The sequence below is a fragment of the Herpailurus yagouaroundi genome, unplaced genomic scaffold (genome assembly GCF_014898765.1).
Source record: "Herpailurus yagouaroundi ecotype Mexico unplaced genomic scaffold, PumYag 165, whole genome shotgun sequence".
Taxonomy (NCBI): Eukaryota; Metazoa; Chordata; class Mammalia; order Carnivora; family Felidae; genus Herpailurus; species Herpailurus yagouaroundi.
In genome coordinates this window covers 4,380,875-4,408,678 of record NW_024412406.1, presented here as the reverse complement: position 1 = coordinate 4,408,678, position 27,804 = coordinate 4,380,875, and the positions used below count along the sequence as shown (strand labels likewise).

At 39.0% G+C, this 27,804-nt stretch overlaps 1 protein-coding gene across 1 annotated transcript; it reads left to right on the top strand.

Moving 5' to 3' along the window:
• The first annotated feature begins 938 nt into the window (after positions 1 to 938).
• Positions 939 to 27,804, top strand: CHMP4C (charged multivesicular body protein 4C). Its single transcript, XM_040487499.1, has 5 exons — positions 939 to 1,306; positions 20,205 to 20,382; positions 23,240 to 23,354; positions 26,510 to 26,675; positions 26,863 to 27,804. The coding sequence occupies exons 1-5, from the start codon at positions 1,117 to 1,119 to the stop codon at positions 26,925 to 26,927; spliced, it is 714 nt and encodes a 237-aa protein (XP_040343433.1). The 5' UTR covers positions 939 to 1,116; the 3' UTR covers positions 26,928 to 27,804.

The window sequence follows — 27,804 nt, the reverse complement described above, 5'->3', positions numbered from 1 at the left end:
GGTGTTCAATTGTATGACATCATCCATAATCAATACCTACTGCTGTCCTTTCATCTCACCACTCTCTGCTTATAGCTCTAATAAATGGGACTGAGATCAGTGAGCATGAACAGAAGAGCGTTTCTTTTCTCTAGGACCCTCTCTCCTTTTTGTTACTTGGGTGTCTTCATAAAGATGTTTGACTTAGATCCAAACACAATGGCACTTCATTAAAGGTTTTGATATGCCAGCATCCACACTGAAAGCTTCAGACGCCTAATTACAGAATTGAATGCAACACACTGTGTCCTGACCTTAGATAGGAAAAGAGATGAATACCACCTTTCAGCCACTTCAAGCCATGTGAGGATGATCCAGAACCGACCCATGCCAACGGGCATCCAGGCACATACCAACCTGGCCAGAGTCTACATCTGCAGGGGAAAGCCCAGTCAGCCTCGTGGCTTCTAGAAGAGGCCGCTTGGCCACACACCTGCCTCCGAGTGGCAGAAAAACGTCCTGGAAGCCCGTGCCTCTGCACACTCACACCCACACGGTATACACTTAGACGAACACATCTGAATAGTCAGAGATCTGAATACAGAAACACTGTGCTCACAGCAGTCACAAACAAAAACACATACGTGGAATAAAGTACTTTTCAAAAATCTGGGTCGGTAAAGCGCCCTTATCACACACTTCGAGGCCCCGCTGGAGTCCCCTGGAAAAGGGCTTTTCTCGGAGCCATTCACAAACGGGGCAGTCCTTCCCCCTGAGGTGTGTCCTCAGCGTGGATCAAACGGCAACTTTGTTGCAGTCCCGGCAATCTTTTCAACTCTTTGCTGTGCTCTTCCTTAACTCCCAGACGGCCGGGCGGCGCCGGACCGGACAGCCACGTCCTACTCCAGTGGCCTCCCCGCCCTAACCGCGCGGAGGGGCGGGGCCCAGCCGGCTGCCAGGAAATGCCCAGGAGTGTGTGTCACCTGCCCCCGACGGCTTGTTGACTCCCTGGGAGCGCTGCCTTTCAGTTTCTGGGCCCCCGAGACCAGAGGACGATCTCGCTCACCTGTTCCCCGGGCGCGGCCCCGGGCGCTCCTGAGACTCTCCCGGGACCCCTCGCCCCTCAGATCCACAGCCATGAGCAAGTTGGGCAAATTCTTTAAAGGGGGAGGCTCTTCTAAGAGCCGAGCTGCTCCCAGCCCCCAGGAGGCCCTGGCCCGACTTCGGGAGACAGAGGAGATGCTGAGCAAGAAACAAGAGTACCTGGAAAATCGAATCCAGAGAGAACTCGCCCTGGCCAAGAAGCACGGCACGCAGAATAAGCGAGGTAGGCTTGGGATCTGGCCGCAGACGTGAGCTGTCCCCCTTCTGTCCTGTCCCCAGCCCTTTCCTTGGGGGAAAATCTGCCCACAGCACCTGTATCCCAGGAGGCCAGATTTGCTCCCACAGCCTTTCTAGGAACTGGTATTCCCCCCCCCCCCCCAGGGCCAAAACTGGAGTGAGCTAAGCCAGGCATAATCCTAGATAGCAAAATGTTAGATAGTTCCAATCAAGATGAACAGTATTTTAATGCAATATTTTAAAAGTTCAGAATTAATGCAAAAACCTCATGATGAACAAAATATCAAAAATTTTAAATAAAGACAATTGGTATTGTTGATTTCTTTTTCTTTTTGCCTCTGGCTCTTATGTCGTCCTATAAAGCACTTTTTTATTTAACATTCTTTTTTTAGAAATGTAATGTTTTGTCCATCATGAATTTTTTGTATTGATTTTTATTTTTAAAAACATTGCATTAAAATATTATTTATCTTGATTACTAACTTTTGGTACCCTTTAAATTTTACTCCTGTTCTGACTTACCCTAGTCCAGCCCTGCAGACTTCAAATATCAGGTTTTCTGCTGTGTGTTTATAAATATCAAATCATACATTTTAAGTTGCATGGAAATCTCTAGTGGAGTATTTTCTGGTATGTTCTGGTTTACCTGGCTCCTCAGCCATTGAAAAGTTTAGTTGGCTGCTGTGCAGTTGAGACATTACTTTAAAAAAAAAAAAGCAGGGAATTAAATATTATATTTCTTATTACTGGTTTTTACCACACAAGGGACTTTGAACCAGTAATGATTCTTGGTGCTCCTGTCACACCTTGAACCCTTGTTATTGTCCAGAGTTAATTGGTTTCTTCAGTGTACTGCTCTCTTTATAGAGAATAGACCTAAACAGCACATATATAAAAGCCCAGGGAGAAGCTGAAGTGATTTGGTGTGGTAACACTAGAAATGAAAGTGGTCTTGTAATGGCCACCTCAGAAACAGAAGCGGTAATACAGAACTGTGTCCACCACCTAACCCTGAACTTGTATCCGCAAGTCAGGCTTCTTTAGTCATAACAAAGCCTTGGGAAGATTTACTTAGCCCTGAATGATGCTGCCATTGTTTAATGCAGGAAAGGAATAATGTCTTCTGGAGTTGACCTTGAAAAACTCTGCTGCTTCCCATAAAAATGTGCCTGATACATTTGTGTCCACTTATTACCAACGATAAAACGGCCAAGTTTCATTTTTCTCTGCTACTGCATATAACTTTCGTCTACATTATAGCCTGTTTTAGAGTTAAATGCTGGTTTCTATTTTTACTTTATGTCTGAAAATACTTTGGGAAGCTATTAAATGGCAATTTCTAAAGAGAATACCATGCCATTATGGCTTGCTAAAAAGTCATTGGTAGTTCTGTTTCTCTGCTCTTCCTCTTCAGTTTGATGTGCACTCTGAAATTTGCATAACATCTGTCAAGGGATGTCTTTCTGTCTGTCATCCTTTTGGGTCTGTATATCGCTTTATCTACAGTGGTTGCTCAGTAAATACTGGTTTTAAAAATCTTAAAAATCGAACATCTGTTCTTAAGAAGTGGTGAAAATGTAGGTTTTGCTTTCAGAAGATAAAAAATGTAAGATAATATAGGTTTTATTGATTTTTTTTTTCAGAAATGGTCTACAATTGGTAATGCACTAAAGTGCGTTACAGGTTGACTATATAAAGACCCACCCGCAAAATTAAAGACAACATTAATTAAGAGCATCAATATAACTTTCTTAAATCAGAGAAGTTACAGATGCAAGTATTATGTGCAAATAATCAATTGGGGTTTGAAAATTCACTTATTATTTGTCATTTATCCTTGGAAACTTCACTGGTGTTAGCCCACACCTGATTTTACAGTGATTCTGAGAGTAGAAACGGGATTTAGCATGAGTTCTTCTGTACTCTAAACTATGGAAAGAATTCACGGGCCTCTGCATCAGAAACCCTGTCAATATCAGCATCTTCCAAATAAACCAGATAGCTTCATATACACAATAGTTTCTGTTTTCCATTAGCTACCAAGAAATATTTTCACACACCAATATAATTAGTACAAAATGGACCTTGTGCTATACAAGGCTGTATATAATACAGGGCCGTATATTGTGGTATAAGAGCTGTAGTTTACATTATAACCTGAGTGATATAATGTATGTGCAGTAAAGTTTTACTTCTAGACATGGCTGGTCAGCTAGCATTGTATCAGAAAGAACCACACTCCTAGCGACTACAAATTCTTCAGTAATCTATTTCTCTACAACAGAAGTTTTGCCAGCATTCTGAATGTCAAAAGTGGGTTTTATGGGTGAAATGAGTAACTTTTAAATTAGCGCAATGAATGTTAGAAATGAGATCTCATTGGGGAAATTATAGATATCCTAAATATGTGGATTGAATAAAATAGTTTGAGACACTTCCTTGCTTCCCATTGTAAGAACAGGTGATAAGAATCTACTAGAGGTATAACCAACTTAGAATGCTACCTGAGGCTTGATCTCAGATCAGTGCCATGTCAAGTCCTTGGATCACGTGTTGGAGCGCCTGGGTGGCTCAGTCGGTTAAGCGTCCAGCTTCCGCTCATGTCATGATCTTGCAGTCCGTGGGTTCCAGCCCCGCGTCGGGCTCTGTGCTGACAGTGTGGAGCCTGGAGCCTGCTTCGGATTCTGTGCCTCCCTCTCTCTCTGCCCCTCCCCTGCTCATGCTCTGCCTCTCCCTGTCTCAAAAATATAAATAAATAAATAAATAAATAAATAAATAAATAAATAAATAACATAAAAAAAAAAAAGTCCTTGGATTACGTGTATTTCTGCCCGAGCGCACCTCCCACAGGGCACAGCACCTTACTAGGGGATGTTACTGCCTTCAGGGAGCCTTTCATACAAGGTATATTGGAGGCCCTGAAGAGACATACACTTGGGACTTCATTGAACTCATGGAATCCTGAGTTTTTGCCTGCTTGCGGTGTATGTTTGTTTATGCAGCATTTAGTCTGAAACTTGCTCTCACTGTATCTTATGCCAAGGTTGTGCAGGCATAGCTAATTCTCACCTCAAACTTCTTTGGTAGTTACCATAATCTACCAAAAAGAACCTGAATGTGCACTACCAAATTGTTTTCGCAACACCCATGATATTCAAGGCCCTGTTGATCTTTAAGATGAACACTTGGAGCAAGATTTATAATTTGGTTGAAATTTTAGGTCTGAGGGTGCTTGGGTGGTTCAGATGGTTAAGCATCCAACCCTTTATTTCGACTCAGGTCATGCTCTCACAATTTGTGAGTTTGAGCCCCACATTGGGCTCTGTGCTATGTCAGTACAGAGCCTGCTTGGAATCCTTTCTACCTCTCTCTCTGCCCCTATCCCTCTCATTCTCTCTCTCCCCCCACCCCTCTCTCAAAATAAATAAACTTAAAAAAATAAAAATAAAAATAAATTTTAGGAGGTCTGAGATTACTTGATGTAGCTTATGTAGATTACCCCTGCTTCATAGCTGGTAATCTCCTGTATGGAAAAGCAAACTTTTTACATACCACTAACTTTTATTCTTTTTTATTTTCTTTCTTTAAAGTTTATTTATGTATTTTGAGAGAGAGAGAGAGAGAGAGTGTGTGAGCGCTTGAGCAGGGGAGGGGCAGAGAGAGAGGGAGAGAGAGAATCCCAAGCAGTCTCCATGCTATCAGCACAGAGCCCCACTTAGGGCTGAATCCCACCAACCAAAAGATCAAGAGTTGTACGCTCACCCAACTGAGCCACCCAGGTGCCTCAATTTTTCTGTTTTGAGCCCTATCATCTGGAGCAGTTTTTATTTATTTATTTATTTTATGAAATTTATTGTCAAATTGGTTTCCATACAACACCCAGTGCTCATCCCGAAAGATGCCCTCTTCAATGCCCATCACCTACCCTCCCCTCCCTCCCACCCCCCATCAACCCTCAGTTTGTTCTCAGTTTTTTAAGCTTTTTTTATTTTTGGTTCTTTCTCCTTCCAATCCTTTTTTTTTTTTTTTTCCTTCCCCTCCCCCATTGGTTTCTGTTAAGTTTCTCAGGGTCCACATAAGAGTGAACACATATGGTATCTGTCTTTCTCTGTATGGCTTGTTTCACTTAGCATCACACTCTCCAGTTGGAGCAGTTTTTAATGTTAAGTCACCCTGATGCCCAGGTCCCACACCCATAGATTCTGATATAATTGAATAGAGTGGGGCTCGGTCATCAATATTTTTAAAAGTGCCTGCTTAAGGATGAGTAACTTAAATCTATAGTAATGTTAATGAGTTAGAAATACAAGGTCCTTTCGTCTTGAATGCTTCCTGTTTTCACATGATGGCATCTATATGGACATCTATGACACTGATAGTATTTGTGTGCTTCACTGGGATAACCAGGGGCTAACAGCTTGGGGACTCTTGACGCCCCAGGCTATGGCCTCTGTAGCTGAAGGAATCCGTATCTCAGCATACTGCAACCGCCTTCCTGCCACACTGGTCTGGTGGAACACTTTAGGGGTCGATATTCTTTTTTTTTTTTTTTAACGTTTATTTATTTTTTTTTATTTTGGGGGGGTACAGAGAGAGAGAATCCCAAGCAGGCTCTGTGCTGTCAGCATAGAGCCTGATGCAGGGCTCCATCCCATGAGGGGTCACTACTCTAACCTCCCTTATGAGGTCTCTTAGAAAATAATATCCCTAAGAGATGGCCATAGTTATAATGTGCTTAAATGTAAGGTCATGATCCAGGTTTTACACATTTGATAGAGAGTAACTTAGTGTCTTAGTTAGGAGTTCGGCTTCAAAGCAGACAAACCTGGGTTTGATTCCTAGCTCTGCCTTGCCACTTAGACACTGTGTGACCTTACACCATTTATGAGGCCTGTCTATCGATGGCAAGGATAAGATTGATGTTCACGGTTGTGAGGATAAATGACATTATTGTGTAAAGTCCTTAATTCAATGCTCTATAAGTATCAGTCATTGTGATAACAGTAGCATTTTTTTTTTTTTAAAGCTGAAATTGGCTTCCTGCTAAGTTCTACTTACTGCCTCAAATTTTGTCTTCTGGAATAACTTCGAATAAATCTACTCCATCTGCCATGTGAAGACCTTTCATGTATTTGAGGACATTAGCCATTTCTCTGTGTCTCCTGTTCCTCAACTTCACCTTCCTCAGTCACTTCCTCAGTCACCCCTTACTGTGCTGAGGTTTGCTAACCAGGGCCGGGTCTACGGTGACCTTGAGAGTGAGTGCCCCCTTAAATTTGTACCCTAAGTGCCTCTCATTCCTCTCCCCCCAGCCTGGCTCTGTTGCTCACCTTGTCCCAAGCTGAGCAGGAACTTCAAATATATAATTATGTGGAGAGATACGGATCCAGTCTGGGATTATCCCCAGGCCTCAGGCTGTGGGAAGTGGGCAGATAGAGATGAAAGGTGGAGACTAGGAAGGAGCAAATTTGGCCACAATCCCTCCTCAGTATCATTACACATGATTCCAGGGAAACTTGGCTCTGGGGCCATTCTACCTCTTCATCAGGTATCTGTTTGGTGAATGGGACCCTAGGGCAGAGAGTCTTTTATTTGAGTGAGCCAGCGCACTTTGAAGCCTGTACTGTTTATTGCCAAGGATGAATTTGCTTCCAGAGTCATGACTGAGACTTGGTCTTCCTTGGAGTTGGGGTGCATGCACGATCCCACTGGTTTGGCCCAGTGTATGAACCTCCTGGGGCTCTTGAGTTTGCTTTTTATTATATAGTTGTCATGGAGCTGAATTCTGCAATCTCAGACACGAGGCACCAGAAGGACTTCTGTATAAAAAGAATCACATCTGTGTCAGCTGTGTGTCAGCTTTTTTTGCCAAAGTAGTGAGGGCAAGAGCATGCATGGCTCACGTAATACGAGACTGATACAGAATGCAGGGCCCTGATGGATGGGAGGTCCCTTGGGAGATATTACTTACCTTGTGACCTCCTTTCTTAAGAGAGTTTCTCAAAATGTGGCCCTCAGATCACCTACGTGAGGATTCTTTGAGGATGTTTGTCAAAATGTAGACTCACCAGGACCCCCTCAAAATTCACATTTAGTATGTCGAGTGTAGTGCCCAGAAAGCTGAACTTTGAACAGATAACTCAATGATTCTGATGCCGACTACAGCTTGGGAACATAGGACGTGTTTATTGTTCGATGAGCTGCTAAACTGGAAGCCTCTATTCTCTACTCTGTTTCTTCCCTCAACATTCCTCCTGTTTCTTCTTTCCTCCTCCATCACCCCGAGACCCAGATGAGAAATTTCTACCTACCTCCCTCCTGTTGACTGCTGAAGAAACATTTCCAAAGCTTTGACAGATCCTCATTCGCCATCTGAATTTGTTTTCTTTAGGGAAGTGCATACTACTCCATAATCCTTTTGAAGGGTCTCAGAGTTCTCTAATATTCAAATTACAACCAAGCACCATCATAAAGTGTTCTGCATTCCTCTGATTATTTGATATTTTGTACCATACCCTGTGTATTCTGGCACCAGAGAAAAGAAATAGTTTTATTCCTGGGGCATTCAGCACCCACATGGGGGTCAGGTCTTTTTCTCCAGTCAACTGGTCTTCTCTCTTCTGGCAAACATAGATCAATGGAAATGTGACCCTTCCTCCATTTTCACCCCCAGTTTCTCTCCCACCTCAGGAGCTTCTCCTGGGCTTTCATTCCATGGTGGAGGAAACTAAAACATCTGAACCAGCCCTGGGAGCCTATTCACTGAAGTTGTGGTATTAAAACTTCTCACTTTCGTACTACCTGCCTTCCCCCCTCTGAGCCCTGGCAGGGATCCTAGTGGACCTACACCCTTATTCACACACTTAGGTACGAGTGGCAGAATGCCCTGGGCTTTTTATCTCCTTTATTCTGTTAATACTGCCTCAGTTTGCATATGCTTTTTCATAGGTAGATCAGTTGCTTCTCCCCAGTGGATTCGGAGTTAAAAGTCCCAGCCAGATTTATCCTCTCCCCATTTAAATCAATGTGTTAAGCTTGCATTCAGTATTTTACATTTATTTGTTACATATCATCTTATTTTTAATTAAGTCTTAAAATTCTAATTTTATTGTCTTATATGTGAGCTATTTCTTTTAGTTGAACTGGTTGCAAATTTGATCAGTAGGCTTTTTTTTTTTTTTCCCTCCCTGACAAAGACTTTGTTAAAATATATTGAATAAGACAGAGCCCAAGGACAGAGCCTCATGGCATGCCTCTAAAGATTTCATTCCAGGATACCTCTGCATTACAGTAACAATGTTTCATCTAATATTGGGCTAAGGCATGATTACCAATTTGACAGATCAACGCTCAATGAATTCAGTTATTTATCTAGCTATAAATAGACCTGATCTACATTTTTAGCCCATATCATCTTTTTTCTCCATTTTTTTCTCTTTCCCCTAAGGATGCTTCAGTATACCTTGTGGGTTCTATTCCTGAAACCAAACTATATGCATATACTCTGCTTCACAAATGCCCATTTATGAACTGATAGCTTCATCAGATTTATCTGGAGAGCTTTTTAAAATGCCACATCAGGAGATTCTGTTTCAAGAAATCTGGGATAAGTTTAGGGTTGTGATATTCAAGGCTTTCTGGTTGATTTTGATGTGCATAATGTTAGAAGGCTAGTGGGTGGTCTATGGTTTTTCCTTGAGTCAGCATCTAGTCACCCAAAGAAAACAAGCCAATGAGATTACTTTGGTATTTTTCATCTTTGGGAGCTCATATTGGCTTCTAGTTATCATTGTCTTCTTTTCTAATCTCCCAGAAACTGGAGTGTAGGGTGTTTCTCTTCTAGAATGATTCTTTCAAGGATCCATGGCACAGATGTTGACAGTTTGGTGATGTCAACATCACCAGTTTGTAGCTACTTCTCGTAGGGTAATTGGTACCATTCCTTGTGTTATGTAACTACATCTATTTTTTCCCCCTTTGTGAACTTGGAGCAGCATTATATATTATGGAATAGTCATTTTTATTATTATTCTCCAGGCACAGAGCCTGTTTGGATTCTCTCTCTCTCTCTCTCTCTCTGCCCTTCCCCCACTGTCAGGTATGCATTCTCTCTCTCTCAAAATAAATAACTAAATAAATAATATTAAAAATAATAAAATAAATAAAAACTTAAAAAAAATAAAATTGAATGTTAGCCATCTGGCTTATGAAATAAAGTTTATACTTTTATGTTTGTCTTTCATATAAATTTAGAGGAATATAATTATGCAACCAAATACTGAACACTTTTGATACTTCATTCTCTATTTAAACATGAATTTCTGTTGAATCCCTTTGATTCTTTCACACAGTGCGATATGCTACATATCTGTTACAGGTGTGTCTTATTTGCTTTAGCAGTTACATTGTTCAAAAGGCCTTTCTCAGTGAGCAGTGCTAATTCCATGACCAATTTTTTTTAATTTGAAGGTCTTTTGTTTTTAAAATTTTTAAGTGTTTATTCGTTTTTGAGAGAGAGAAAGAGACAGAGTGTGAGCAGGGGAGGGGCAGAAAGAGGCAGACACAGAATCCGAAGCAGGCTCCAGGCTCTGAGCTGTCAGCACAGAGCTCAACATGGGGCTTGAACTAACAAACCACGAGATCGTGACCTGAGTCGAAGGCAGCTGCTTAACTGACTGAGCCACCCAGGCGTGCCCCCCATGACCATTTGTTGCCATATATTTAGTACATGTAAGTGAAAGTGAATATAGCCTTGGAGTTTGAACAAAGATATTATCCTAATTAAAATTTATACTTTGTTCACCGCAGCAAGAAAAAATGCTATTATTATGTTAAACCAATTTATACATATTAAAGATCACATATGTAAGAGCCTTTGGTTTATCTTTTTGTAAGCAATTTGAAAAATTGTATTTATGTAAACTATCTTCCTTTGTTGAACATCGTTCTCCCACTTACACTTGAAAAGTTAAAGAATAGTGCAGCTCATCACCAATTGCAAGGTAAACCTATTCATAAAGAATTTCAAATAGAAATAGTGATCTTAAGGATAGGAGCTATATGTTTTTCAAGATGTGTTGATCTTAGGATCCCAAGGGAATGATCATAGAATCCTAGACAGTGAGAGCTGAAAGGCACTATACAGATATAGTTTGTTGGTCCTCAGGAGCACCTGCAAATCACGGACACAGTAGTAGGAAATACTGGCACATCATGTGAGCAAGGAATATGCTACAAGTAAACTATGTTATACATATACATACACATATTCATACACAAATACATACATGTAAATATAAACACCTGTGCACACATGTACACATGTATATACAGATATATGCATATCTGTATACATGTATACATATATACACATGCAATATAGAATTTCATCTATAGGTACATGTGCTTATCCTATAGAATTAATCATAATCAGCTATTTCTGAGTTTTTCTGTTTAATATTTGCTGGTTTCATATTCATACTGTTTTCCCTACATTCTAGGCAATAGCAAGCTCATAGAGGTTACCAGTGCGTGAGGTTACTAATAATACTAGTGGCAGGTAGAAAACTCATCCACTCAATTAGTTATATATTCTGCCTGGTCAAACAGTAACTGGGTTTTTACAAGGAATATCAAGTACATTTTAATTACTACATTGGTATGTTGTTCCAATAGCAGGTTAATTCGACTTGCTTGGCAGTTGACCTCTGAAGCAATTAATTATAAGAAATAAGAATTTCAGTGGATATTCAAAATGAGTCTTCTGCAAGCATTTCTTCCTTTTTTTGGCAACTCAAGGCTGATAGCACTTTTTGGACATGACCTTTCACTCTCAGATTTAAGAATCTCTTGTGTAACGTCCTGGCGGTAAGAACTGCTTCATCTCCAAAAGAAGCTGTGAGCTTTTTAGAAAGAGGAGAGTAGCATCATTTCTGTTGGAAAATAACTTTAATATCCTTTGCCCATTTCCTATCTTTCTGGAGATGGAAGAGGGCACTAATTATCCACTTTCTAATCTTTTATATTTTATAATATTAATCACCATTTCTCTTGTTTTTTATATAAAATTCATTCCAACATTACTGGCTTGCTTACAGCAGTATCCCACTTGCAAATGTCCTTTCGTCAGCTTATGTCCTGATGACATTTACTATTGGTGAGACCTCTGAAAATATGGAGGTTGCTTATAAGACCCAGCTAATGTGGCAAGCTGGTGTGATTTGCTCTATTTTGGGGTTTATAGATTCTGGCTTCTAATATATCTCTGCCAGAAACTTCACATGGTTTAGTAGGAGATTTGCATCAGGAAGAAGGTTGGGGGCTAGGAGGAATCCTTTGTGTGACACTTTATCATTCGTGTGCCTTCCTGACTAGTGTGGGTGATTATAAGTGTAGACTGTTACCGTGACTTCATTTACATCGCCTCCTTTCTGATGTCTGACCTCACCCTCCAGGGAGAGTGTGTACATTTCTCTGCGCATCCACTGTACCTTGTACATGTCTCTTGTCATTCTCCCTCTATGTCTCCTCTGCTACTTGAAATGTAACTTACACATGTTAGTATCTGTGGTCACAATTTCTGTAAGATAGTGGGTGTTTAATAAATGCTTGTTCACTGATGAATAGCTGTTTGAATGCCCACTTCATATCTGCATCCTCTGAGATTATAGCCTCATTTCTTTTCCCTGCAGTGTGGTAGATCTACAGTATATACTTGTGGAGCGGCTGAAATGAGTGGACAAAGAATATTTTTTTAAACTGAAGAAGGCCAGGGAAATTCATAATGGGGCGGTCCTGGCCAAACGAACCTTGGAATTTTCTAGTATTCTCCCAGCTACTTTCTATCTAACCTGTGACTTTGAACAGAAACATTTTGCTTTTATTCCATTTGTACTTATCAGGATGCTTATTCAGACTGTGTTTTTCAAGAACTAAAACAAGGTGACATAAATAGAAAGTATTATTTAATTAATGAAATGATTTGTATGTGAGTAAGAACAGGGCTTACTTTAAAGTTTCTCAAATAAAACAACATGATTATGATACTTCCTAGTTAAAAGCAAAAGAGGACATGACCAATTATGTGTGACATGTATCTCTTTTTTTTCTTTCCAAGATTTTATTTACATTCAAGTTAGTTAACATATAGTGTGGTATTGGTTGCAGGAGTAGAGTTTAGTGATTCATCACTTATATACAACACCCAGTGCTCATCACAACAAGTGCCTTCCTTAATGCCCATCACCCATTCAGCCCATTCCCTCACGGGCCCCCCCCCCCCAGCAATCCTCAGTTTGTTCTCTATATTTAAGAGTTTCTTATGGTTTGCTTCCATCTCTGTTATTTTATTTTTCCTTCCCTTCCCCTTTGTTCATATACTTTGTTTCTTAAATTCCATATATGAGTGAAATCATATGATATTTGTCTTCCTCTGATGGAGCCTTTCTCTGATTTGTCTTTCTCTGAGTGTATTGCAACACTCCACATTGTTGCAAATGGCTTTTTGATTGCCGAGCAATATTCCATTGTATATATATTCCACATCCTCTTTATCCATTCATCAGTTGATGGATATTTGGGCTTTTCCCATAGTTTGGCTAGTGTCGATAGCACTGCGGTAAACATTGGGGTGTGTGCCCTCTGACACACGCACTATTAGCACAGTTGCTGGTTCTATCTTTAACTTTTGGAGGAACCTCCACACTGTTCTCCAGAGTGGCTGCACCAGTTTGCCTTCCTACCAGCAGTGTAAGAAGGTTCCCCTTTCTCTACATCCTCGCCAACACCTGTTGTTTCCTGAGTTATTAATTTTAGGTAGCCATTCTGACAGGTGTGAGGCGGTATTTCTTTGTGTTTTGATTTCTATTTCCCTGATGATGAGTGATGCTGAGCAGTTTTTCATGTGTCTGTTAGCCATTTTGTATGTTTTCTTTGGAGAAGTGTCTGATCATGTCTTCTGCCCATTTCTTAACTGGATTATTTATTTTTTGGGTGTTGAGTTTGATAAGTTCTTAATAGATTTTGGATATTAGCCTTTCATCTGATAGGACATGTATATCTTCAGCACTCTCTGGGATTTCTCTTCCAAGCCCCGTCTTTTAGGCCTTCTCTAAAGACCATCCATTCCTGGTAGAGAGAAGAGCTGTCATAATGCAGCTTCATATTTCACAAACAGTTTTGTCTATAGTCACTGGATATGATGGTTTCTATAATGTTCTTCCTTTTTTGAAAACTAGTGGATTAGCGATGCACACATTTGTGCACTCCGAATGAGTGAAGAACAGACTGACCTTTACAACCACGATGCCCTGTACATTATACGAACAATGAAACTGTAACTTTTTTCTGTTTTTAGTTGTTTTTCATAGATGACTGGAAGCCTTCCTCCTCTGGCAAAGTAGTAGTTGAGTAAAGTTGTTAAGGCTAGTGGAATTTTGGTTCAAGTGAGTAATTCTTAAATTTCAGCCGCAGTCCTGAATGGGCTGTAGTAACTCTTGCTGTGTCTCCCAGCAGCAGAATATACAGGTCACGGTTCTGTATCTCCATTGCTGAAGGAACGTCACTGTTAAGTGAAGAGACAAAACTCCTGGCTGTCTCTCCACTGCAAAGGAATATAGTAGATCCCTTTGTTTTAGAAAGAATGTTATACAGGTTTCACCAGCTGCTTAAAAGCACATACAGGAGTTGGAAGATTGAATTGCACCTTCTATACCGGTTAAATTACATGGCTCTAAAAACATCCTTCTTTGCCAAATCAGGAGCAAAGTTTAATTTGCAGTATTTGTTCCATGTCTTTAAAAATATGCAGCTGTTTTTTTCCCCAAATCATGTGTTAGAAAACAAAATCAAAGCCTGTCTAACTCATGGTGGGTCTGAGGCATCATCATTTCCTGTGCAAGCTCACGGGGAGACTCCTCACATACACTTCTTGGCATTTGGAACATAAGCCTCTTGTCTTAGTGTTTGGGAGAAGCGTACCGTGCCAGGCAGAAGTCACAGCAAGTGTCAGGCGTCCTGGGGCCAGATCCAGCCATGCAGAAATCACTGGGTTTGCTCACACAAGGTGTTTGGAAAAATGTGAATCAGCTTTTAAATTTGGAGGATTTTGCATGCAAATCCAGATTTCTTGCTTCTTTTGAGTTTGTGGAAGGCTGGGCATGGTCACGGTGGACTGGAGCTCAGCAGTGTGTCTTCCAGTAAGGTTTATGCTCTGCTGGTCACCAGAGTCCCTGCTTCTTGCTGTTGGCTCCCTGATGCAGGGGCCAGGGTCCACTGCCATTTATTATCGCTCTTGTACTATTTCTTATCATATAGACTAATATTCCTCTATCTTTTTCTCTCTCACAGGTGAGAAAACAAAAAAGGCCTTTCTCCCTAACCTCTCTCTGCTTCACTTAACTTTCATTACCTGCTTGGGTCCCTCTGAGATTAGAACACTGGTGTAGGCCAATCTGTAGTGTGTGGTATGGGAATTAAAGTATAGGTTGAGATCTGAACTCTTAGTGAATTTTCAAATTTTTTCCCGAGTATTTTGAAGGTCAGAAGCCATATGTTAACATAGGCATTTAAAATTGTGTCCAAGCCAGAACTCATTATTATTAACAACAACCATTTGCAAAGTTGGGCATTATACCATGTGGCTCCCACCATATGGTTCTGACAATCCTGTGAAGGAGATGACGATTATGAAGCTCCCTTGTATTTAGTAATCACTCATGATGTGTCAGGCACTGCACTAAATACTCTGTATATGTTATTTCATTTAATCCTTTACCACTGAATGAGTTATATCTTCATTTTCCAATAAGCAACTTATGTTGCACATAGGTCACATAGGTATGGATAGATGGAGCCTAGGTTTGAAAGTAGGCAACTTGACTCCAGTGCACAATGTTCTATTGTCATCTACATATTATTGTTGTTACTATTATTATTACCCAAGTAGGGAACATCACTTAAGAGTTAAGTCACACACCAAGGTTATTATGCACAGTTATTAATTGGTAGGATAGTATTAAAATGTAACTCTAGTGACTCCAAAGTCTCATCCTTTATATCAAATTGCATTTTTTTTATTTTCAGAAAGTATTCTAAAATTAATTCTAACTAGGAAACACAGTGCATTTTTTAATAGAGAACTTTAAATTTTTTCTTAACAACAAAAAAAAAGGAAAATGCTTTTGGGCCGATGGATACCAGTTATATTCCAAATAAGTATAGACACTGAACCAGCCCAACAAGATAGGGAGGAGACATACTTGGAACATTCCATTTCTGGGTATGTTGGGTGGAGATGTGTATTTGAAGTTTAGCTTCCTAAGATTTTCTGATATTTCTAAGATTTTTAAATGTATTCTAGTATTATGTTCTGGTTATGGTGAGTTATGGCAAAAAAGCCAGGGAACTTCTTGCTCATTGGTCTCATAAATAAGATACACAATTGCATAAATTAATGAATGTTATATATATTGCTATTAGTAATGATAATATGTAATTTCTAAGTGTCTACCTTGCATAGGCACTATATGAGGTGTTTTCCATAAATTATCCCTAATTCTTAAGACAATCACCTAGCATCATGGGGATTATATCCCCAATTTGCAGAACAGCAAACTGAAGCTCAAAGAAAGCAAGTGTGTTACCCAGACGTATGTATCCATGGAAGAAGAAGTCTCACTCTGGCCTTGAAGGCCATACTTTTTCTATTATGCCATGCTGTCATTATACCGTGTACACAAAATTGTCAAGTTTATTTATTTAATATTCATTCATTTTATCTACTGTAAAGTAGGTCAATAATAGTACCTACTCTTGGAGTTTTTGTGAGTTAATGGCATAATTCACACAAAGCACTTAGCAGCAGTTTGGCATGTAACAAATACTCAAAGTTAGTTTTTGTTATGTATTTTATTGGCCATGGGCCAGGAACTGGGGAAACAGGAGAATAGGATGCTACATCTTTCTTCAAAGGGCTTATGACTGGTGTAGTGGAAGTGGGGTAGAAGAGGTTTTACAAATAATTATAATGCAGTGTGATAAATGTAGAAGTAGAAATGGATCCACATGCAGTGTTAGTACAGAGCACCAACTGGTAATTCTCCCCATCTTGGGGGGAAAACTTTCACACAGCTCTGGTCATTAATGTGATGAGCCTCTGTACAGGGTGATATTGTGTAATATCATAGAAAGGTCTGTATGCCAGGTAATTTTTTAAAAATTGTTTTAGTTCTTTCCTAAAGGACAGGTTAAACAAATAAAAACTCTTTCATGAATGACATGTAAGCACTGTTCAGCAGGGTCTTGAATTGTGATGTTGCACCTGGAGAGGGAAGCAGAGCAGAGCCTGATAACCCTGGACCTCCACGGTGGGCAGGGAGGCATGGGGGAAGAAAATGACCACTTACCAGGGAAATATAGAACAATGTTCCACACCTAAAATAAAGCCTTTCTTTGTCAAGCCTGTCTACTTGCTCCTTCCCATGGAAGGAAACTTGCCTGATGGCATACCACACCCACTTCTTTTGCAGAGCTTTGGGCAGCCTTGCCTTTCAAGAGAGAGGCCTCACGGGAAAACACACTTATGTAACTACAAGAGGCCCAGCTATTTATACTAACTATTCTAGTCTTTCATTTATAAATATGAGCTTTTAACACAGACTCAGAAGAAATTCAGTGAAAGATAATTGCAAGAAAGAGAAGGGTTAAGATAAGCAAACAACCAAACTCAAGAGAAAAGAGATGATGTAGGAAATAAGATATGTTAACACAAAACTTGTTTTGGTATCTTCAGGGAGATTCAAGAGGCTATTGAATTATAAGGCAAGAATGGGCTGCCATAAAAATGAGTAGCTAGAAGAAAAAAATTCTTAGAAGTTAAAAAGCATAATTAAAAATAAATAAACAAAAGGGTAAAATGTAGAATAAATCTAGCTGAAGACTAATTGGTAATCCAGAATATAAAGTTAAGTAATTCTCCTAGAACATAGAACAAAAAGAGATAAACTAACAGATTGAAGGATAGAGCCAAGGAATCCCACATCCATCATATAGAGATTTCAAAAGAGAGAAAACAGAGAATGGTTTGGTGAAAGAAGTATAAAAAAAAAAAATTTAAGCATATAGTTTCCCCAACTGAAGGAAGACTTAATTCTTCAGAATAAAAAAAACCCCACTGAATGCTTAGTTGGGAGAAGCAAAAAAAAAAAAAAAAAAAAAAAAAGGCACATGCTTACACCTAGGCTGGTGAAATTTCATAACTCTAAGGTAAGAAAGTAAATCTTAAACATTTCCAAAGAGGAAATAAGCTAACAAATTTTCTACAAAGGGATACAAATAATATTGTCATCCAACTTTTCAAATATTGATTACCTAATGACAATGGAATAGTCAGAATTTTTGAAATATTTTGAACTGAGAGTTCTATAAAAAATCCAAACTATTATTCAAGTTTGAAACAAAATGAAGACGTTTTCAAGCCTATAGGTATTTAGAGAATTCATATCTATGCACCTTTCTGGAAAAAAAAAAAAAACCTTTAAGATTTATTCTAGTAAAGTACAAATACTCCGTGAAAGGATGATGTAGGATACAAGAGGCAATAGTAAGGAATTAAGCCAGCAAATTCTATAGTTTATTGTAAACTGTTGAAATTGTGTCTGTCAAACTTAATGCAATTGTTAAGAATTAAGTTTCCTTCAAAATTGAAAGGATAGTAAAACAACCAGTAATCATCTATAACTAATAAAACTGAAGATTATTTCAATCAAACATGGGAAGGTCTGGGGTGAGCAATGAATCTTATTTGGGAACAATAAATTATAAATTTTGATTAATTTTCAACATAGAAAACTTAATTGTATGTGTATAGTTTAATTTTTTAAAATTTTTAAAATTTTATTTGTTTTTTGAGAGAGAGAGAGAGAGAGAAAAAATATGAGTGGGGGAGGGGCAGAGAGAGAGGGAGACAGAGGATCTGAAGCAGGCTCCAAGCTGTCAGCACAGAGACAGATGTGGGGCTTGAACCCATGAACCTCGAGATCATGACCTGAGTTGAAGTCAAACACTCAATCGACTGAGCCACCGAGGTGCCCTGTATGTGTATATTTTAAATATAAGAGCATACTTAGGGGAATACATTTAGTATATATAATGGTCTAACAAATTAAAGGGGGGAAATGAACAAAAAAACTGATCAATATACATAAAGAAAAGACAGCAAAAAGTAAACAAAAATATAACAGAAAACACAAAAAAGATGATAATAGAAAGACCATATTAGATACCAGTTATCACAATAAATAAACATGAGTTAAAATCTTATATTAAAAGAGACTATATGAATGGTTGAAAACAGTCACACAAACTACGTATCCAAGTATATGCTATTTGAAATAGGTATACCAAAAAAGAGCAAATAGAAAACAATTATGAAATATAGGTCCCCACAAAATTATTACAGGCAAATTGTAACAAAAGGAAAGCTGAAACATTAATATAAAGCAAAATGGAATTTAGAGCAAAGAGGTTTAAATGGGACAGACAGTAATATTTTACACTGATAGCCAGTAAAATCTAGCAAACTATAATGACTATGAGTCTTTGTGTACCAAACAAAAAGCATAGAGTAAGCAAACTAAATCTGTTGGGATTACAAGAATGAATTGACGAAAACAGAGTTAGAAGAGAGCCTTCTCTTAAAAAATCTCTGTGGCAATAACTTACATGCTTCGCTCTGAAACCATAAAGCTACTTGAGTTCTTTTGTCAGTTCCATTTAATTATCTTTATATTAACATCCTTCTGCTTCTCTTTTCCTGCACGTTCCCTAAGTGGCTTATCAAAGCTCATATTTTAGGGTCTTATTTTGGGGAGGGTGCCATAGTCAAAACTTCGTTAAGTTTTGTGATTTTTGTGATTTCAAATGAAGTGGGTATTTTGTTTAAGAGCTGATGGGAGGGTGTTTGGATATTTTTCTGAAGGTAACATTTCTTTCTCTCACCAGCTTGCTACTAATTCTTGAATTTGACTCTAGCAGTGTTGATTTCATGGGTGCTCATGGTTAGATGAGCCACCGAGGTGCCCTGTATGTGTATATTTTAAATATAAATAATACCTTGCTGACAGCTCATAATTATTTTAGAGCAAGACATGAAGCTCATCAACCTAGGTTTGGGTTCCAGCTGCCACTCACCATCTACCTTCAAGAAAGTCACATAACTTCTCTGGATCTCAATTAGTTTATCTTTAAAATAAGGAAATCAGGCTAGAATAGACAGTTATTAAGATTCTTTTCTTCCTCTAAAGTTTTGTTTTTCTACTGCATGATTTTTATTCATTTTTTTCCATACTAGAAAAATACTTTTATTATTTTATAATCATAAAGGAAGGAAAATAAAAATTTCTTTTTGGTGTATACCAGAGTTAAGGGAAGTAGAAGAATAAGGGAATTAATAGGATTTTTATGTACTTTGATGACAATAAAAAGCTAACAATTCCAACTGTTTGCCATGAAACTTATCATAGCTCCCCAAAACATATAAAGGATCATACTTTCAAAATCTATAAAAGATATTTTTATCCATCTTTTCCCTAAAACTCTATACTGATAGAAACACTGCTGTGATATATTTTATGAAATATGAAAACTGACTTTTCATCCTCTTACACTTGCCAGATCTTTGGAAGAAAAGAATAACAAGATGTTTGATGAGTAGTAGTTGTTGCAGGTGATTGAAAGGGCAGATGTTAGTGTTTCTCAGCTTTATTTGGCACCCTCATTGTCTGTAGGTATTGACAATGCTGAGTCTATGGTTGGTGTTGGGCAGATGTCTCTTGAGTTTGTGGCTTGGGCTTTCTGCTGATAAATGTGGCTTCTCCCTTATTTAGCTGCATTACAGGCACTAAAGAGAAAGAAGAGGTTTGAGAAGCAGCTCACTCAGATTGATGGCACACTTTCCACCATTGAGTTCCAGAGAGAAGCCCTGGAAAACTCACACACCAACACCGAGGTGTTAAGAAACATGGGCTTTGCGGCAAAAGCGATGAAAGCAGTTCATGAAAACATGTGAGTGAATTTGGTCTCCCTCCAAGTCATAAGTTCCCTCAATGTTGGGAAGAGCCTTTGGAATTATGTGATGATTTTGGCAGGAATGGAGTTACTCATTTCAGGCTTTTTGACATGTTGGAATGGAACGCCCCCTTGGAGAAAGATTAGAAGTTAGAGTACGGAAAAAAAAAAAAAAAAAAAAAAAAGACCATGAAAAAATGAAGATGTTCACTTTGCTCTTAATGTTTCCCAGTTGCCTCAATATTGTCTGACACTCCACATGTAAATGCTTTCACACAGCAGTTGTTTTTTTTGTTGTTGTTGTTTATTTATTTATTTTGAAAGAGACAGAAAGTGTGTGAGCGAGGGAGAGGCAGAAAGAGAGGGAGACAGAATTCTAAGCAGGCTCCACGCACAGAGACCGATGGGGGGCTCGGACCCACCAAACCTTAAGATCATGACTTGAGCCAAAACCAAGAGTCAGACGCTTAACCAACTGAGCCACCCAGGCACCCCCATGCTGTTGTTTTAAAAAGGTCTAAATGTCAACACCTGTGAGAGTGTTAGAATTACTGAACCAGTGGTTGTCAAACCCAGAAAACTACAAAAGAGAACACAGATGGCCAGGATCCTTGAAGAAGGGTAGGGATTGAGCCTTTTTGTTTTTAACCACATTCTCCAGGTGATTCTGATACTAACCAGTGTTTGAGAAATATTGACCTAGAATAATAGCTTTGAGCTTGAATTTGAGGTTAGATTTGCTGAGTTACATTTAATCCCAGTTTCATTGCCAACTGTCCTTGAGTAAATTACTTTGCTTCTCCCTGATTCAATTTCTTTAGCTGTAAATTGGAGATCATAATAGTACTTACCTCATGTAGTTATTGTGAGATTCAATGAGATACTAGATACAATGCACTTAGCATAGTTTCTGGCACAAAGTAAGCACTTAGTACCAATATTCATAGTGGTAGTGGGGCTGGTGATAATTTGCTTTACATTCACGTTGGGAAATCAGTGACTGAGACCTGATTCTTTCCTGAGATTAGATATGACAGTGAGGTCTAGGTCAAAGATGTATAAGAGCAAAAATGCCTGAAGGATGTAGAGAAGTGTCTGTGGATGGGAAAAATGGGAGAGGGGGAGGCTGGGGTCAGTGAAGACATCTTTGCTAACATTTTCTTGCCTTGATAATTCATTGATAATCAGCTGTCATTTTGATAGCTTCAGAAAGATCACTAGAGTCACTGTCAGAGTCAAAAATCTATCATTGCTGTAAAGCTGGGTCTAAACTGTAGTACAGAATCACGGCCTCTCTCTCCAGGTAGCTGAGCAGCAGTATGCCACTGTATTCCTTTGGAGTAAAGTTCAACCTCAGGCCCAAACTTCAGTTGTGCCTTTCTCATACTCCTTTTTATAAATAAGCTCACTGTATATTTGTTATAATGATAATAATTGGAAATGAGGGGTGATAGGAGGATGCTAAAAGAAAACTTTTTAATGTAAAAATACTTGTCTTCCCATATGTAGAGTCTGGAAAACTTGCACAATATTTATTCCACTGGGAGTCAAAATTTCAGTGTTCAGTTTGCTTAATAATGAGGTAAATTGTCACTTCTCTGGTGTTCAGTCAGTTTGCCCTAGTTTCAGAGTTGGAGGAATGATTCAGAGACAGAATGGTAGTGACGCAGTTCAGATCCTGGCCTTCAGACACTGCCTGCTTAGGCTGGTGGTTAGAGGCCGGTGGGGTTCAGGTGCCAGAAGCTGTCTTCAAAGCAGCTGTCCGTTGTGGGCCTGTGGCTACCTGGATTCCTGTGCTGAGGTTGAGGATTCTTCTGAGAGCTTCGGAGGCCTCATCCTGCTCTCGTTAGTATTCTCCCTGGGCATCAGCAGCCATGGGAAAGCTCTCAGGGAGTCAGGATCTCAGAGCCACTAGGCATTCTAGAAGATCTCTAGTTCCAGAGTTTAGCTTCTCTAAAAGGCTGCTGTCGGATAGTTACTGGTGAGAGTTGCCACAGCTTATCTTGGTCATGGTGGTCCTTGGTGGTCCATGGGACCATTTCCTGCTGAACTGATACATGGCAGCATATATTAAATTCAACATATGTTCTACCAGACAAAATTTCAAAATGCATCGACAAATGTTGTTATAGTCTCTAGTGAGTCCCAAATGTAATGGCCATTTATCAAATATTTATAATATATGCGTGTATGCAGGTTTATTAATTTTCACAAAATGCAAGTTGTTTTTAAAGTTTATAAATGCTATCACCAGAAATTTTTATTATCTTACTGAAATAACTAAGAGTTCACATTAAACTGACTCATTTTTCATATGGGATTATAGCTGAATTCATTTTATTATTATTTTTATTTTAGAGAGAGAGAGAGTGTGTGTGTAAGTGGGGGGAGAGGGGCAGAGAGAGAGAGAGAGAGAGAGAGAGAGAGAGAGAGAAAATCTTAAGCAGCCTCCACACTCAGTGTGGGCCCAATGCGGGGCTTGATCTCACAAACCTGGGATCACGACCTGAGCCAAAATCAAGAGTCGGATGCTCAACTGACTGAGCCACCCAGGTGCCCCCGAATTCATAAGTTTAAAGTAAAATTATAAAATATTTAGAGGTGCCTGGGTGGCTCAGTTGGTTAAACATCTGACTCTTGATTTCAGCTCAGATCAGGATCTTATGGCTCGTGAGTTTGAGGCCCACATCGGCCTCTGCCCTGACAGCAGAGAGCCTGCTTGGGATTCTCTCTCTTCCTCTCTCTCTCTGCCCTTCCCTGGCTCGCATCTTCTCTCTCTCTCTCTCTCAAAATAAATAAACAAACATTTAAAAGAAAAGAAAAGAAAATATTTCAACAACATATTATTTCCCAGGGATCTGAACAAAATAGATGATTTGATGCAAGAAATCACAGAGCAGCAGGATATTGCCCAAGAAATCTCAGAAGCCTTTTCTCAACGGGCTGGATTTGGTGATGACTTTGATGAGGTAGGTAACACAGTGTAAAGAATGGAGTATTGTGGGTACTAAAAAGGATAGCTTCCTCTCATATATAGCAGGTGGGTTTTCATAAATATTTTCTTAAACATCACTAAAGAATAAGTGATATTTGTTAGTGATGTGCTTCTTACAAGGGGGGAATGAAAGTGTTGGTAGCTCTGATTTAAAAGAAAGATTAATATAGTCTAGCAAACCACCCCCTAATTAAGTTTTCAGCTATTAAGGAAAGGCAGTATGTGATTATGTAAAGTTAGTGACTTTTAATGGTTGAAGCCTAAATAGCACCATTACAAGGAATCAAGTGCTCGCACATCTGGGCAAAGCAAAGCAGACTGTGTCGCTCTGCAAGGAACAGACGTATCATGCTCTGTAGTTGTTAAATTAGAGGTTAGTCTGCCTCTGTTTATTACTCAGGCCATGAAACAAAATAAGTGTGGAGTGGCATTATTAACACACACATTCCATTTAGATTAATCAGTCCAATAATAGAGACTATAATTATAATGGTGGTGTCTGCACTGTGAATTTCAATTGTTCTACTCAAAGCACACGTAAGTAGGACTAGTATATGTTTTGAAATGTTTCCAGTTGTCTGATTAGTATAAGAAAGAATCTGACTTCCTGACTTTCTACTAAGTAAGATGTGGTTCCATGGAGGCCTAGGAAATGAGAACTGAGTGTTATCAACTTTTAAAAATAGCGTAGACCACCATATGTGGAATTTACGAAACAAAACAAACAAAATAAAAAAAGAGACCAAAAAAGTCAGGCTCTTAAATATAGAAAACAAACTGGTGGTTGCCATAGGGGAGGTAGATGAGAGGATGCGTGAAACAGTGATAGGGATTGAAGAGTACTCTTATCATGGTGAGCACTGGGTAATGTATAGAATTGTTGAATCACTATATTGTACATCTGATATTAATATAATACTGTGGGTTAATTATACTGGAGTTAAAATAAAAAATATGCCTCCCCCCACCAAAATGGTGTAGATGAGTGGTTAGAAACTTCGGCTTTCAGGCCAAATCCTTCCCATAGTCTTTTTGTATGGCACGTGAGCTAAGGATATCACATGTTTGAAGGACTGTAGAAAATAACAGTAGTAACAATAGAAACAAAGAAGACTATGCAACAGAGACTGTATGTGGCCAGCAAACCTAAAATACTGCTATCTGGCCCGTTAAAGAAAGGTTGCCTACCCCTGGTTAGCCCAATAAGCACCTATTGAGTGCATTATGATATGGTGGAAAGGACTCTGGGCTCATAAGGACATGTGGGTTCTGCCATTTGTTACTAAACTTTGTGTAAGCCCCTTCACTTTTCTGACCCTTAGTTTTCTCATCTATAAAATGAAAATTACTGGATTGCTAGATTATCTCTGAAGTTTCTTAATTCTAAAATTATTTTATCAGTGGATGAGTGTTTGGTATTCAAAGGCTGTAAACGATGGAGGAGATGATTATTCTGTCATCATACTTATTAAAGAAAATATCAATATCTTCTTTGTACTGTTGATAGCTCTCAAGCGCTATTGACAATTCTGGGCACACCTTCAATGTGGAATAGTGTGTTCTGCCATTACTATGTTTACTATATTTGTTCCTAATTGTTTTGTGAGCAAAAATAGGCCTCAGAGTATTCAATCTGTAAGCTCTTTATTCATATAGCTTGTGGGAAACCAGAAAGCTCACAAGTACACTGACCATACTATTTCACATGGCCTGTTGACATACACTTTCATGATTTATTTCCTTTTCATGAGGTAGATTTACCAGTGGTTAATCATTAAGGCTTGCTGCATATCTGATATACATTGACTTGGTCAAATGTTGTGGTTGGCTTAAGTACCTCCTGTCTTGGCCCGTAGTATTGTTACTCTCATTTTAATATGAGATGGTGATTTATTTATGTATCTTTCTCCCACATTCAAAAGTTGTTTTTTTTTTTTTTTTTTCAACGTTTATTTATTTTTGGGACAGAGAGAGACCGAGCATGAACGGGGGAGGGGCAGAGAGAGAGGGAGACACAGAATCGGAAACAGGCTCCAGGCTCTGAGCCATCAGCCCAGAGCCCGACGCGGGGCTCGAACTCATGGACCGCGAGATCGTGACCTGGCCGAAGTCGGACGCCCAACCGACTGCGCCACCCAGGCGCCCCATCTTTCTCCCACATTCAATAATGAACTTCTTAAATGTAGGGACTGTTGATTCAACTTTGCATCCCCAGCATTGAGTTCAATACCTGGCCATGAGTGAGCTCTCAATAAATTTGTTCAATGATGAATGAATGAATAAATGAAGACTCTCTTTGGTCAAATAAACATGAGTGTCTTAGGTCATTTCTGATGGTGACAACCTCAGAATTCAAATGATGACAAATTTAGTTTTGACTCTCAAGCTCTCTGAGTGGGGATTGGACTCTACCTGAGTATTTATGGAGCCAGTTATATCTGAACTACCATAGTCATATCTACTATAAGGTGACTTATGCTGTTAAAGTCTCAAACTAGTCTTGCCTCTCTAAGCTTCTTAGGACAGAGAATAGTTTAGGATTAAGCCAGATTCTCTGACACCTTAGCTAAAAGAAAGAAGTACAGTGTACCTACCTTGAGGTGCAGTTTTCTTTACCCAAACACACAGCATGATTTATATTGGCTTTGGTAATTTAACAAAGACACCATAGTATCTTTGATTCTTTTTACTTTCTGTACATTATGGCTCTGCTATACCTGTTGTTATGTTTTCAAAAGCATTAGCCCAGATGGAAGTACTTATTTGCTCCAATTAAAGTTTTACAGATTCTTACTTTTTTACAATAGGAAAGATACAGTGGAAAAAATGACAGGCAAGGTGCAAATTTCCTAGAAACTGTGGAAGTTATAAATTCAGTTAACACAAATTACTTGAATAACTGTTTACTGAAGTATTATAAGATTAACTACAACAAATTTGCACAAACCAAAATATTCAGTTTTTAATCATTGCTCAGTGTTGCAAAAAAAGACTTAGTCTTAAAATAAATATTCCGTTTCACTGGGTTCTCACATATCAATTGGGTAGCAGATGTTCTTATTATTGTGTTTGAGGAAACCCACTTCTTGAAACGTTAACTTCATAATTCTTTCTTTCTCCTATGTTCAGGATGAGTTGATGGCAGAACTTGAAGAACTGGAGCAGGAAGAATTAAATAAGAAGATGACAAATATCCACCTTCCAAACGTGCCTTCTTCCTCCCTCCCCGCACAGCCGGCTAGAATGCCGAGTCGAACGTCAGGCATGTCTTCTGCTGCACATCGATCCCGAGCAGGTCTGTTGCACACCTCAACTACCTATAGTCAGATACTTGCCTAAAATAATTACCCAGGTCCATCCCTTTTAACACTTACTTTTTACTTCATAGATGTATAACTTTTAATACCTGTATTCATACCTGTTTTCTCTGGTGAAAGTGGGAATGTCGCCGCTTACTAATTTTTATCTATTTTATGTTCCAGCATCTTCCAGGAGGGCAGAAGAAGAGGATGATGATATCAAACAATTGGCAGCTTGGGCTACTTAAATTACAGTGGAATTTGTTGACATCTAAATTAATGAACTGTACATTAGACACACAAAAAACATGTTTTTGCAATGTTTAGAAGTTGACAAAGACCTTGTTTTATATTTACACTGGATGAGTAATTGTCTTTTAAGGCTTGTAGGTAAAAGTTGCAAAGAATCTCATGTAGACATAGAATGAGGGATGGGAAGAGGCTTCCTGGTAGCATCTCAGAGGATCTTTCCATGCTGATGGGAGGGGGCATTCTATCTTGTTCACTCCTGTATTTCTAGTCCTGGCACATACTTGGTGCCCTCTATACACTTGTTGAAAGAAAACGGAATTCTATGTACGCGTAAAAATGTATAACAGTTTATAGGCCATGTAAGAGTGATGCATTGAGGATAATAGCTAGAGAAAGTATCTTTCTTTTCTCCATGAAGCAAGTTTGCTATGTGTATCCATGTTAGAACGTATCTACCCCATGGTAAATGCAAATACACCATGCCTCTTGTGGGAGAGACTTCACGTAGAGAAGTCTTAAGTGAGTCTATACATAGTTTCACTTCAGTTTCACAGTTTAAATCTTAAAAGAGCTTTAATTGACATTTATTATGCCAATTAAGCTTGGAATGGAGCAATGGATGCATTTCCCAAAATGTTTGAAAGCACTAACAGCTTACACTGCTGAGCGAGAATCTCCGGGGTGTAATTTAGCCACTTAGGAAGCCACGTTAACACTCCCAGGCCATTATGACGCTGTTGTGGCTTCTGCGTGCGAAATGTGTGAATGTTCATTCTTTCCTATTTTGTGCTCTCTTGTATGTTTATTTACAATTTATGGCACATTCCTTGTATATACATAAACATAAAGGCAATTAAAAGTATATCATGAATA

What these genes read in the sequence shown, in the direction of transcription:
- CHMP4C (XM_040487499.1), top strand. Translation starts at nt 1,117, where the DNA reads ATGAGCAAGTTGGGCAAATTCTTTAAAGGGGGAGGCTCTTCTAAGAGC. An exon ending in CGGCACGCAGAATAAGCGAG is followed by an intron (nt 1,307 to 20,204) that starts GTAGGCTTGGGA and finishes TCCCTTATTTAG; the next exon opens with CTGCATTACAGGCACTAAAG. An exon ending in TTGGTGATGACTTTGATGAG is followed by an intron (nt 23,355 to 26,509) that starts GTAGGTAACACA and finishes TCCTATGTTCAG; the next exon opens with GATGAGTTGATGGCAGAACT.